The sequence below is a fragment of the Pelodiscus sinensis genome, chromosome 31 (assembly GCF_052426305.1).
Source record: "Pelodiscus sinensis isolate ZL-2025 chromosome 31, ASM5242630v1, whole genome shotgun sequence".
In the NCBI taxonomy this organism is placed as follows: Eukaryota; Metazoa; Chordata; order Testudines; family Trionychidae; genus Pelodiscus; species Pelodiscus sinensis.
Window position 1 is genome coordinate 10,770,095 of NC_143082.1, and position 12,528 is coordinate 10,782,622.

At 43.1% G+C, this 12,528-nt stretch overlaps 1 protein-coding gene across 1 annotated transcript in view; it reads left to right on the forward strand.

Annotated features, from left to right (window-relative positions):
* The window catches only part of SCN8A (sodium voltage-gated channel alpha subunit 8), a 132,338-nt gene that overhangs the window by 78,894 nt on the left and 40,916 nt on the right, over nt 1-12,528 (forward strand). Inside the window, exons 12-15 of the mRNA XM_089774586.1 lie at nt 533-892; nt 5,139-5,274; nt 8,827-9,065; nt 11,313-11,486. Coding sequence (XP_089630712.1) covers nt 533-892; nt 5,139-5,274; nt 8,827-9,065; nt 11,313-11,486 — 909 coding nt within the window. The remainder of the gene's footprint in view (nt 1-532; nt 893-5,138; nt 5,275-8,826; nt 9,066-11,312; nt 11,487-12,528) is intronic.

Here is a 12,528-nt window from a genome sequence, read left to right on the forward strand (position 1 = left end):
ACTTAATATTATTGATAATTGACATGATGATTAATAATAGCATGAATGAAACATTGTATTCTCAGACTTTATTTATTGGGACTTCTGCTGCTGCATCTTTTCGCACATTGCTTTGATGCTAACGTCATAGGTGGTCAAATCCAGCTTCCTGCAGACATTTGGGCTGCATGAGGAATGACGTGTTTTGAAAATTTTGAATTTAAAATTTTTTAAAAAGTGGCTTGAACTTTGGGAATGACAAAAGAGCCGTATTTGGTTCCATGCTGAGCCATATTTGGCTCGAGAGCCGCAGGTTGCAGACCCCTGGACTAGAGCAAAAAGACCGTCTCTGCCCAAGGGGCTTGCAGTGTAAGGGATGTGGCGTATGAAATGTAGGTAATGACCCTTTAGGAACAGTAGAGGGCCCATTTGTACCAATCCGACTCTTGCAGCGACTTTTCAGTGTGAATGGATGTTCCCAGATCCAGGGATGGGAGTGGCCTTTTCTCTGTGCCAGTCACACCTTCACAGCTATTTCTCTTCTCCCTCCCAGTCCCTTCTCAGCATCCCAGGCTCCCCCTTCCTCTCCCGGCACAACAGCAAGAGCAGCATCTTCAGCTTCAGAGGGCGCTTCCGTGACCCCGGCTCAGAGAACGAGTTTGCTGACGACGAGCACAGCACGGTGGAGGAGAGTGAAGGCAGGCGAGACTCTCTTTTCATCCCCATCCGTGGCCGGGATCGGAGGAGCAGCTACAGCGGCTATAGTGGCTACAGCCAGGGCAGCCGGTCCTCCCGGATCTTCCCCAGCATCCGCCGGAATGTGAAAAGGAACAGCACAGTGGATTGTAATGGCGTGGTGTCCCTCATTGGTGGCCCAGCATCTCATAGGCCCGTGGGACGCCTTCTGCCTGAGGTGAAAATAGATAAGGCAGCTACCGATGACAGTGTAAGGAAGTCAATGAGTAGATAGTCTAGGCATGGCGGTCTGCCCCTTTCTGCTTTCCTGTATGCTGCTCTCCAAGCCACATGGACACCCTGATGGAATGAAAATTGGTTTGTCTAACCACAGACTATATAGTCTGTATTGGATTCAAAGACTGCCATGTTTGTTACCCCCTTCCTTTCTTCTTGAAGTAACCTACTGACCCACATCCTTCTCCTTGCTTTCTGGGGGCAGAAAAAAGGCTTGGAATTGAGATTTTATATAATACATCGCTATTTGTCATGGCAATGCTTAGGGGGTGCGGGAGGGGACATAGAGCAATGTTTGCTGGAAAGTTTCCCTGCAGCTAAGGAATGTTACCTAGGAATTTAAAGGGAACTATAAAGGAGGAGAAATTTTTAAAATTCCACCAAATTTTACAGAAAAATCCTTTGTGGAGGAATAATTTGAAAAAACAAATCTAACCAGGGAGAGAATTTGATCCTCTGGGCAGGTCTAGGTGGAACAAACTCTTATCCATAGAAGTTCTTAGAACTCCTTTGGGGGTATAAGTGGAGCAGCTTTGGGGAGCTACCCTCCTGCATGGATCAGTTTGCAGAATTGGGGTATTGGAAGTGAAGAAAGGAGAGATATATGAGAGCATTTTCAAACAAAGAACCAAGTCAGGCATTGGGAGTGGCAGTTTTGGGGAAGACCAGACCTATGTGAAGGGGAATCCAAGTGAAATACCAGGCTTAAAATGGAACACTGTCAAGAAATGTAGATCCACAATATAGGTATTGTTCTTTTTTTTTGTAACATATATTCTAAAACCTAGCAAGAAAGACATGTTTCAATGAAATTAAGAAAGTAATTTCAATGAAAACAGTTTCATTTTAGATTTTAACTTTCCCAGCATGGCATTGGTGCATGACAACCAGGAGGTGAAACTGACTATAAACAGAGGGAGACTCTGATCGGTCTAGTTTCACTGCCCAAGTTGAATGAAATGCAGACAATGAAACCATCTTTTAGATGGGTGGAAAGTAAACAATTTAATTTTTAAAATCCTTCCATTGTAATAATCTCAGACTTTGCTGTGAAATCCTATAGAATTTAACAGGAACTACTTTGTGATAGAATTTTAAAACCACCCTATCATGCCCTAGAACATAATATCCGGCCCCTATCCTGAAATCTGATTTATGCAAGTGCATCTGTGCAGTCATGTGCACTTTTGTGTATTAGTTTGGCTCAGTTAACCCAATTCTGTATGTGGTTTAGAGTCATATCTGTGGAATCATTTTGGTTTAATCTCCCTCAAATTCTAAAGGACTTTTCCACAGGGGAAATTTTTAACACAATGGAGGAAAACAATTTTTCTTTGTACAATTTTTAATACCTGATTTTTCTCTTGACAGTGACCTTTTAAAACAAAAGTGTTGAATGGACCTGAGTCAAAAAATTAATTTATAATATGTCAGAAAAAGGAGTCTAGAAAGCAGGACAGAGGCTGTACTATTCTGTGCTAGTCAGAAAGGATTGTTTGGCCTTGGATAAGAAGAAAACGTTGCAAGATCATTTGTGAGCTGTTTAAAACATTAGCTTTTGGGGAAAATCCAGCTGTTTTTGCAAATTCCAAGCAGTTTTTTAAATTGTTTTAATTTTTGCAGCCTAAATACCCTCTAATCCTTGATTCGTCCTTGAGACTTTATTGACCCTTCTTTAGTTATGTTAAACTTTAGTTACTACCTTCTTCCCCAGTTAGCATGTTAATATAGTGTGTAGTTTGAATATTTTGTTCTAACACAGCATGAAAATATTAGCAACTGTAATTAGCATGATGCATGCATGAAAAGACGCGTGAAGAGACACTACTGTATTGTGTGATACTGGATGCATTGGTTACTTGGCAGTTCTTTTTGATAACTGGCTATACCTGTAGTTAAACAATGCAAATACCAATTAGCCATCATGACCGCTGAAGAATTACATGGGTTATTCAGGATACGTTAGTCACTGATAGAGTAAGTATTTCATTTCCTTAAGAAAGGTAGACAAAAGGCTGTTTGAGGCACACGTGTTCGTTTCACACGCAACTGATGGCCATCTCCCCTATTGAGGTCAAAGCAATAAACCACTGGTGGCACAGAAAGATCTCTGGGATTAGATTTGTTCTCATTGGGTCAGATTAGTCCTTTCCTGGAGCAAACCCTAAAAAAGGATTGCATCTGTCTTGTATAACAAAATCCAGACTTTATCTGTTGATTTGATGGGAGTTGAATGTGTTGGGCCCTTGCACTATATTCTGTCTTTAATTTCCAGCAGCTCGCATTGTTCTCAATGGGCTGGATTATGAGGTGCTCTCTCCTGTTCTCCAGGAGATTGGTGAGCCTTGACCATTTGTCATGACCCCAAATTTTCAAATACAGGTACTGAATTAATCCTGCGTTTATTAATCCCAAATCCTTGATCCCCGGAGCTGTAAATTTGAGTGGCTCAGATGAGGCTGTGTTGTGCACAGTCGCCTGATCTGTGAGCACCTTGTCCTTGTGTTCGAAAGATGCAGCCATATGACTGCAAAATGAATTTGAACACAGGTCAGTGCCTTTATTACGGATGCTTCTTCCCCCGCTTTTTGGTTGCTCCAGTGAAAATGACTCAGAGGGATAGCCGTGTTAGTCTGTAACTGAAAAAACTTAAACAAGGAAAAGTCCCGCAGCACCTTAGAGACTAACAAAAAACGCAGATGGTACCATGAAAGCTCTTGATACCACCTACATTTTTTGTTAGTAAGTGCTGCCGGACTTTTCATTGTTTAAGTTTTTAAAGTAAAAATGACCCATTGTTCTCTGGCTTTCATTAGATGTTACAGTAGACAAAAGAGAAGCTGTGCTTTCTGTTGCACTAGTGGAAATGTGCGGTTTATGCTGCTTTGTACCTTGAGAAACTCACAGAAAAGTCTGAGCAAATACTCTTTAATATTGAGAGTCCATAGTTTTTTCTAAGGCTACATCTACACTGCACAGTTATTTCAGAATAAGCTGTTCCGGAATAGTTATTCCGAAATAGCTTATTTTGAAATAGCACGTCTACGCTGCAGGGAAGCCTCAAAATTAGCCTGAGGCAGGTTTCTCTAACGTAGACGTGCTATCTCGATTTAGAGCCCCAGGAGGAATAATTTAGAATGGCCCTGTTGAGGGGCTATTTTGAAATAACAGAAATGGAGCGTCTACACACGCCTTATTTTGAAAAAGCTATTTCGGAATAGGCATTATTCTTCATGGAAGGAGGTTTGCAGAAATTGGAATAAGCCGTCCGTTATTTCAAAATTGTTTCAAAATAATGGAATGGCTGTGTAGACGCTCGCATAGTTATTTCGGAATAACGGCCATTATTCCGAAATAACTTTGCTGTGTAGATGCACCCTAAGGCTGCAAGTTGCTTGTGCACATGCAGAAGCAAAGTCTTCATTTTGGGTTGGGTCATGGTTTATGGAAGTAAGGGAGTGAAATAATATGTACCCTGGGCAAACATTAACACATATGGACAAAATGAATACAGGAGAAACTAATGTCCATTGCCCCCTAAGTACACTGGCTGCACTTCTCTCTGGTTGTCTTCTTGAGGATTGTCTGCTTTAGAGATTTCTATGGAATTAGAAAGCTAGGACAACTGGTTCTCAATTCTAGCTCTAAGGGACAGCGTGTGGAAAGTATAATAGTTGAGTGATTGGAGCAGGTGACTAGATTAATCAAGATAAGAGACACATTTTGCCAGGTGCTGCACAAACTCATTATAATACAGTCTCTGCCCCAAAGAGTTTACAATCTAAATAGATGGGGCAGGCAAAGGGACGAAGAAAGGAAGGTCTATTTTTAACTGATTAGCTTAGTCACATTGGGAGACTGTGGCAGAAGTGGGAACTGAACTAAGATTCCTTGTGTTGCAGTCGGTACATGAGCTAGAAGCCTCTCCTTCCTCCCATTGATTAAAATTGGACTTCTGTAGTGCGAAGGACTATGCCACATTTTTAAAACTCTTCTTTAGAACTAGCCATGGTATTAAGTAAGGTAAAAGGACCAGGCTCTTGAATAAGTTTTTTCTTCTTCTTCATACTGATGTCAGTCCTGTCTTGTTTTCTTCCTTGGATGCATTGCTACCTATCTGATGCGACTGTACACAAAATTGCAGGCAGGTCAAGAGTTTGTTCTAATTAGACATGTGAATTTTGCAGGGTACTACTGAGGTGGAAATTAAAAAGAAACCTACCGGGTCTCTCTTGGTCTCAATGGATCAACTGAATGCATCCTATGGAAGAAAGGATCGAACCAACAGTATAATGACTGTTATAACTAATACCCTTGTAGAAGGTGTGTACAATGTCACTTGTATATGTATATGTGTATGTTTAGTGCCCCCTTGTGGCTGCCTTGGAGAAACTAAAATACCTTTATTGCTGATAACTAGGAGATTCTCTTTGGCTGACGTTTATGGAGTTGAAGGTGGTGGGTTTGATACCTGTTGTTTCTGCGTCCAGTTTGATTTGTGTAGCAGTGTGTGTGTTGCTGCATTAGTGTGACAACTGAGGGGAGGGGGAGAGGTTCTTTCCTCCCTTGACGCATTTCAAACCTCCTCTCAATTGAAACCTCAGTATTTTGGAGGGGAGATATGTGGAACTGGAGTTCTGCCTGGCTTCTATCCTCAGAACCACAAATTCCTCCTGGTTCTGTAAAAAAAAAAAACCCAAACTGTGAGCTAGAAAACTCTGAGCATTTGCCTGGCTATATTCATTGCCCTTTAGAACAATGCATAGCTATTACCATGCAGCAATGTGTGTCTCAGTAAAAAGGTTGGTGGAAAGACATTAAAAGAGGGGATCTGGCCAACATAACTGTAGGCAGCCATGGAAAAGGTGATAGAGATGTAGCCATGTTAGTCTAGTCTAGCTGAAACAAAAAACAGGACTATGTAGCACTTTAAAGACTAACAAGAAAACCAACAATAGAACACCACTTGTCGTCACCTATATCCTCCAACTTAAACCTGTCCAACACATTATTAATAAACTACAACCTATACTAGAACAGGATACTACACTCCGAGAGGCTCTGGGAGACAGACCCATAGTCTCCTACAAACAACCACCTAACCTCGGGATGATTCTTACCAACAACCACAGGACAAACCCCACTAATACCAACCCTGGAACTTTTCCTTGCAACAAACCCTGTTGCCAGCTTTGTCCACATATTTACTCTGCTGACACCATTATTGGACCTAACCAATTCAGTTATAAGATCAAGAACACATATTCCTGCTCATCCAGAAATATAATTTATGTCATCATGTGCCGACAGTGTCTGTCTGCTATGTACATTGGACAAACGTCTCAGACACTTCGCCAAAGAATCAATGCACACAAAACGGATATCAGACAGTATCACAAAGAAAAAACAGTTTGTTGCCATTTCAACTAGAAAGGGCATTGTCTCAACGACTTGGTTACCTGCATCCTGCTTCAAAGACATTTTAACACAAGACTTCAAAGAGAAACCTCTGAACTATCATTCATGCTTAAATTTGACACTTTATGCCAGGGTCTTAACAAAGATACTAATTATCTTACCTATTACAAAGATAGCTTCCCCAATTATCACCTCTAATATCATTAGCTCACAGACATTTACCTCTCCCCCCTCCCCCCCGATCCTCCCTCTGTTCTGAAATTTGATTTGTCCTTTTTATAGGTGTTCATTTTTTTTGATTGTATCCCTTTGGTATATATGGTCATGCCTATTTTCTTCCACAATTTGATCTGAGGACGTGAGTCTGGCCCACAAAAGCTCATCACCTAATAAACCATCTTGTTAGTCTTTAAAGTGCTACATAGTCTTGTTTCTTATGGAAAAGGTGGGTTTTGTGCTGTGTTTAGCCACAACAGCCAGAGAGGTTGGTGGTCAGAGCAGAGGGAGGCAAATGGATTTTTCTGGTGACCTGTTATGAAAGCACCAGAGAACTGATGTGTAACTTAATGGTGATTCATTCCCTCTTTAGAGAAGTATAGTGCTTAATTTGTTCCATGGCTTGCATGGCTTTCGTTACAAATTAACCACTGGAGAAGTTCGTACTTGTGCATTTTCTTTGTACCTAAATCTGCATCTCTTCAAACACTCATGAGAATGTTCTGGTTCTTGTAATAATGTGCAGAAGGGAAACTCTGAATGTGTAGGTGTGTGCACATATGGGGAATGGAGGAGTTGCCTTTGCCTGAGGCCCAAGAATAGAGAGAGTTGAACTACATTGAGATCTTAACTATGACAGCTGCCAAGAGAAAGTGATCTCCATGTTATACAAATGCTGAAATAAACAGTAGATCGAGATGAGCAAATGACTCTGATTTCCAAATATATTATGCAAGATCCCATAAGAGTTTGAGAATGACAGGCTTGTAGGGGAGGGGGGAATTCTCTGATTCTTACAGGATCCTGTAATAATAGCTATGAAAAATATATCCGTTGAAAATAGAGCAATATTTCTGTGCAGTTTCCCTCCTGCACAAACTCCCACAACTCCAAGGCTGTGGTCCTTTTTTTTTAAACTTTCAGAAAACCAAGGCAACCGTATTCCTAGCAATCAAAAGATGAGTTGCAGTGGGAGAAAACCACCAAAGCACCCTTCCCTTCCCAATCAAAAATACAACCACCACCTTGGACAGTTGTATAGAGTTTGAATAGCATAACGGGAGGCCAAAGCCTGGACAAAGAGCAACTTAAGTTTCCAGGCGAAATCTAAAAAAAACCTTAAATAAATAAACCCACTTAAAACCTGGGTAATATGTTCACGTTGGCTTTCTCCAAATGCACAACATTTATTTTAATCAGCTGCTGGCTGATTAAATCCATTTGGCACATTGTGTAATGTACCACCTTAGCTGGGCCTTGGCTGTGTTCAGAGTGTCACTAAAATTTAAATTGGTTTAAAAACTGGTTCAAAACACTCAACAGAGGCTCTTCATTTGATTTAAACCAGGCTTGTATCCATTTATCTCAAATTGATTCTTTACTGCATTAAGCAACACTGATTTAAGCTTGGTTTTAAATTGAACTAAGTCAGTTCACACCAGTGTTCCCACTCAGCTGCAGGGCTCACTGATTGGGTGGGGTTAATTAATCATATGCGATGCTGTCCTGCCATGCAGCTTAGAGGGAACACTGGTCCACACCATTGTGTTGCTGCTAAATTGGTGCAGATTTGAGTATGAGCAAGGTGTGAGAGTCCAGTGTGTAAAGTCCTGTAGATGGCGTCCCGTCAACCGCAGTGGCTGTTGAATCACATCCTAAACCCAGAGGTTGACAGGGTCCATTATTATTATTGTAATTTGTATTATGGGATCACCTTGAGATCCAGCCCCGTAGTTCTGAGCACTGTATAAACCTACAGCAAAGGGACTCTCTGCACCGAAGGCTATGTCTAAATTGCTTTTTTCTGCAGAAAGATGATGTGCAAATTTGGAGCTAATTTGCATATCTTCCAATCGCATTATCAGAAGAGGTTTTGTCAAAAAAGAAAGCAGTTTAGATGTGTGTTTCTTTTTAAAAACCCCTTTTTTTGAGAGAATCCTGCACACCTTTTTTTTTTTGAAAGAACCACGTCTAACCTGCTTTCTTTTCTGACAAAACCTCTTCCAATAACGCGATTGGAAAAAGATATGCAAATTAGCTCCAAATTTGCATATCTTCTTTCCGCAGAAGAAAGCCGTCTAGACGTAGCTAAAGAGCCTAAAGCATGGTATAAACAGAGACACAAGGTGGATTCAGCACAGCCACGGGAAGCAGTGAGCTGATACTGGAGCCGTGTTAACCGATTAAGACGGATCTAGGAGGACAAGACCTTGACTCTGCTCTTTTGTGTTGTAACTGCAGAGTTGGAAGAGTCCCAGAGGAAGTGCCCCCCCTGTTGGTACAAATTTGCCAACACCTTTCTGATCTGGGAGTGCCACCCCTACTGGATCAGACTGAAGGAAATAGTGAACATGATTGTCATGGACCCGTTTGTCGACCTGGCCATTACCATCTGCATTGTGCTGAACACTTTGTTCATGGCGATGGAACACCATCCCATGACCCCTGAATTTCAAGATGCTCTGTCCGTAGGAAATCTGGTAAGAGTGCTTTGGGGAACTGTGTTGTATGGGGATGCAGAGGGCTTGTGTTAATGGTGCCCAGCAGATTCACTTTTACAGCAATACAAATAGTAAATGATAGTAAGGGTAAATGAACTAGCTGTCAGTTAATCCCCAGACCTGTGGGCACTGCCTGGAATTAGTGGCAAGACCCCCACAATGCAGACGCAGATGAGGGCCTGACCCAGTGCCCACTAAGTCTTTCACACTGGTTTCAGTGGATGTAGGATAGGGCCTTCAAAGCACTAGATGAGCTGGAGATAGAGTTCAGGGGAACTCGACAGTGAGAGCTGCTGCCACTGGAGCTCTGCCCTTCCAGCTGGTGTGAGGCCCAGAAGGGGAGAGGTAAGATGTCCCTTTGGCACGATGAACACACTTCAGCTCATCAGAAGGAGGCTGTTTTCTGCCTAGAAGAGAGAGCCGTCTTCTGGGACTCAGGAGACATGGGTCTTATTCTCAGCTCTGCCATTGGCTTACTGAGATTTGGGGAAGTTAGTGCTCAGTGCCTCAGTTTCCCCATCTATAAAACGGGGCTAATGATTGTTGCCCTCCTTCATAGAGTGTTTTGAGATCTACTTCTTGGACCAGAGAGCACACCACCACCAACCACCTTTTTTTTTAAGCAATGTGCACTTGTGTGTGGTTTCAGAAAGAAACGGACATTTCCTGTTTGCGGTGTTGGGAGGAGGGGGTGCTGTTAGATGGTATTTGAAATCGCTCATTTACTCCACAATGCCATCTTCCCCTCTTTGTGTTAGTTCTGTCTTCTGTTAGTTTCTCTCTCTACAGCCCTATTGTGGGCAGCCAAGCTGGTGGCTAATAATTAGCCAGCCTTGCTGCCCAAGGAATGGCTTAAAACTGTAATTCACCTGCAGGTAGCAGAGACGGGGCCATGACTAATGAGTTGTTACTGCCTTTACTTTCTCTGCTGCTTCCCTGAGGACCACAATCCCTTGGGGTTGATGTGTCCTCTGTGCAGAAAATATGAGTAGAGTTGCAGCTGTAACATGCACTGCCCACCTGGTGGGTCATGTGATATCCAGGTTAAGTGACCTTCCAGGCAGTGCCCATACCAGTAAGATAAGGAGGAGGACATTTCAGGAGAAGATGGGAGAGCAGGGGAGATCCAGTAATGCTGTAGGCCAGGGGTCAGAGCACAGGGCTAATGACTAATTCTGTTATTATCTAGTGGGCACAAAGGGCTCCACATGGAGCAATTCAGATGCTCACAGGCCATGCAACGAACAGTCAAATAGCAGAGCACCCACAGCTGTTTCTACTGGTGGTGCACATCCGCACATGCCTCAGGGAGTATAACAACATTACTCCACACACACATGAAAAAAATTAGAGGGAACATTGCTGACCAGCACCCAAAACAGATGGGGAGCACATGCTCTGCAGAAGTCTCCATAGCTGTAGCAACCATAGCGCAAGGGGATCTGTCTGCTCTTTGGAGGGAGGAGTACGGAGTCCTGCCCAAAAGACCCTTTACTTGGGTTTTGCACAGGGGTCCTCTGACTCTTCCCTGCATAGTAAAAGGGGACAGATCCTTAGGAGGGGCAGAGCTCCTTCTGTAACGCATGTGAAAGTCAATAAGATTTGTGGCTGCTTGGTTTCTGTCATGCTCAGCCCCAAATACTTCAGGTTGATATTTTCAAAGGGGACTTTCCGGGGTGCTGTGCACCTTCTGTTCTGATTGAAGCCCATGAGAGCTGCAGAGGCTCAGCGCAGATGGGGCCTTGTGAATGTAACTGAATTCAGCAGAGCTATGCTGCTTTACACCAACTGAGGGTATAGCTGCTCCTGCTTCATGGCATGATCCTGTGACTGCTGAAAGCAATGGCAAAGCTCATATGGACTTACCTGGGGTGGGACCAGCCTGGGCCATCGCTGGAGACCCTAAAGTTTCGATCACTTCTGAAAATCTGTAAGCTTTTAATATGAGGATAGTTACTAGGGGAGCCAGTAAGGGTTGCACCGGGGCAGCTCCATGAGCGAAGGGAATAAACTATTTGTACGCAAGCCCGTGATGTTACACAGCATGTGTATTGGAATTGGTACAAAGAGTGCTGCAGAGTCTCCATTCTTACCTCACTGTTAGCCTATCGTTAAGATGCATATTGGTCATCGGAAACCCAACTAAGGAGAAAATGTGTGTGTGTGTGTGTGTTTGTGTATCTCTGTGTGGGTGTGTGCTCTCTTTTTGTCTCCTCTCCGCTCCAGGTTTTCACTGGAATTTTCACAGCAGAAATGTTCCTGAAGCTCATAGCCATGGACCCCTACTATTATTTCCAAGAAGGTTGGAACATTTTTGACGGATTTATTGTCTCCCTCAGTTTAATGGAACTGGGTCTAGCAGACGTGGAAGGGCTTTCAGTGCTGCGATCTTTCCGATTGGTATTCCATATTTCTCCCATTTCTTTTTGACGTTTCCTGTCTTGCAGCTACTAGAAAACCTTTTATATAAGTTATTCTGGTTAAAAATAGCCCTTGGTTCTGTTTTGGGGTGTGTGTGTGGGGGGATGGAGTGGGGATGTGGGTTATTGTTTCCCTTAAATGTTTTTCTTTGAGTGCTGCTCCTTATGTATACTCCACACGCGGATATGCATGTTCCCCTTGTGCCCGAGTCTGGAAATGCAAATCAGCAGTGTCCAGTGGACCTGCATGTGCTCAGTAGATCTCCTCAAACTCCCGACCAAGCGTATAAGGCAATTTGGGCCAACACCGATCCTGTTCCTTCTTACCACTGCTGGACCTAAGCTCTAATCCTGGGTCCTCAGTTGTCTACAGGAGCAACAAATAATTATAGGTAGTTTTTATCCTGCTTAGCCTGTTAGCGTGGTTAGTCAGCATAGCTTGCTTTCGCTGGCTGGGGACATCTCAAAGGGACTTGTAACTCATCCTGTTGACACTTACCAGACTGCCTTTTGAACCTTTGGCGATACGTTCCATGCCTTTCTGTGAAAATTGCATTTGTAGTGGCTCCATCCAGATGGCCTCCTGGGCTAGATTTTCCCAAGGGAAAGGTATCTCTTTGCTGATGTCATGAATTTCTCACCAAGGTTGTTTCTGAATTCCACATCAACCAAAGAATTCAACTTCCCTGTCTTTTCCCCAAATCCCCACACTCCTGCCACAGAGACGAGACTTCGCTGCCTCCATATCAGACACGCCCGGCATTCGGCCTGCAAAGAACCAAACCTATCAGAAAGACACCTGGACTTTTTATTTGCAAAGCAAAAAAGATTGCTAGGTCAAGCTCTGTGCTCTCAAAGAATCCTTAAGTGGTTTCAGGAGCATCAAGGGCTACAGGTTAACACACAACCCTCCTAGCACTGTCACCGGTAATTCCACAAAGACATAGGACTCCTCAGCAGCATCCCTGCAGGAGAGCCCAATTCAAGACACATGTCAAGCAACCACTGGGAGCTCCATCCAC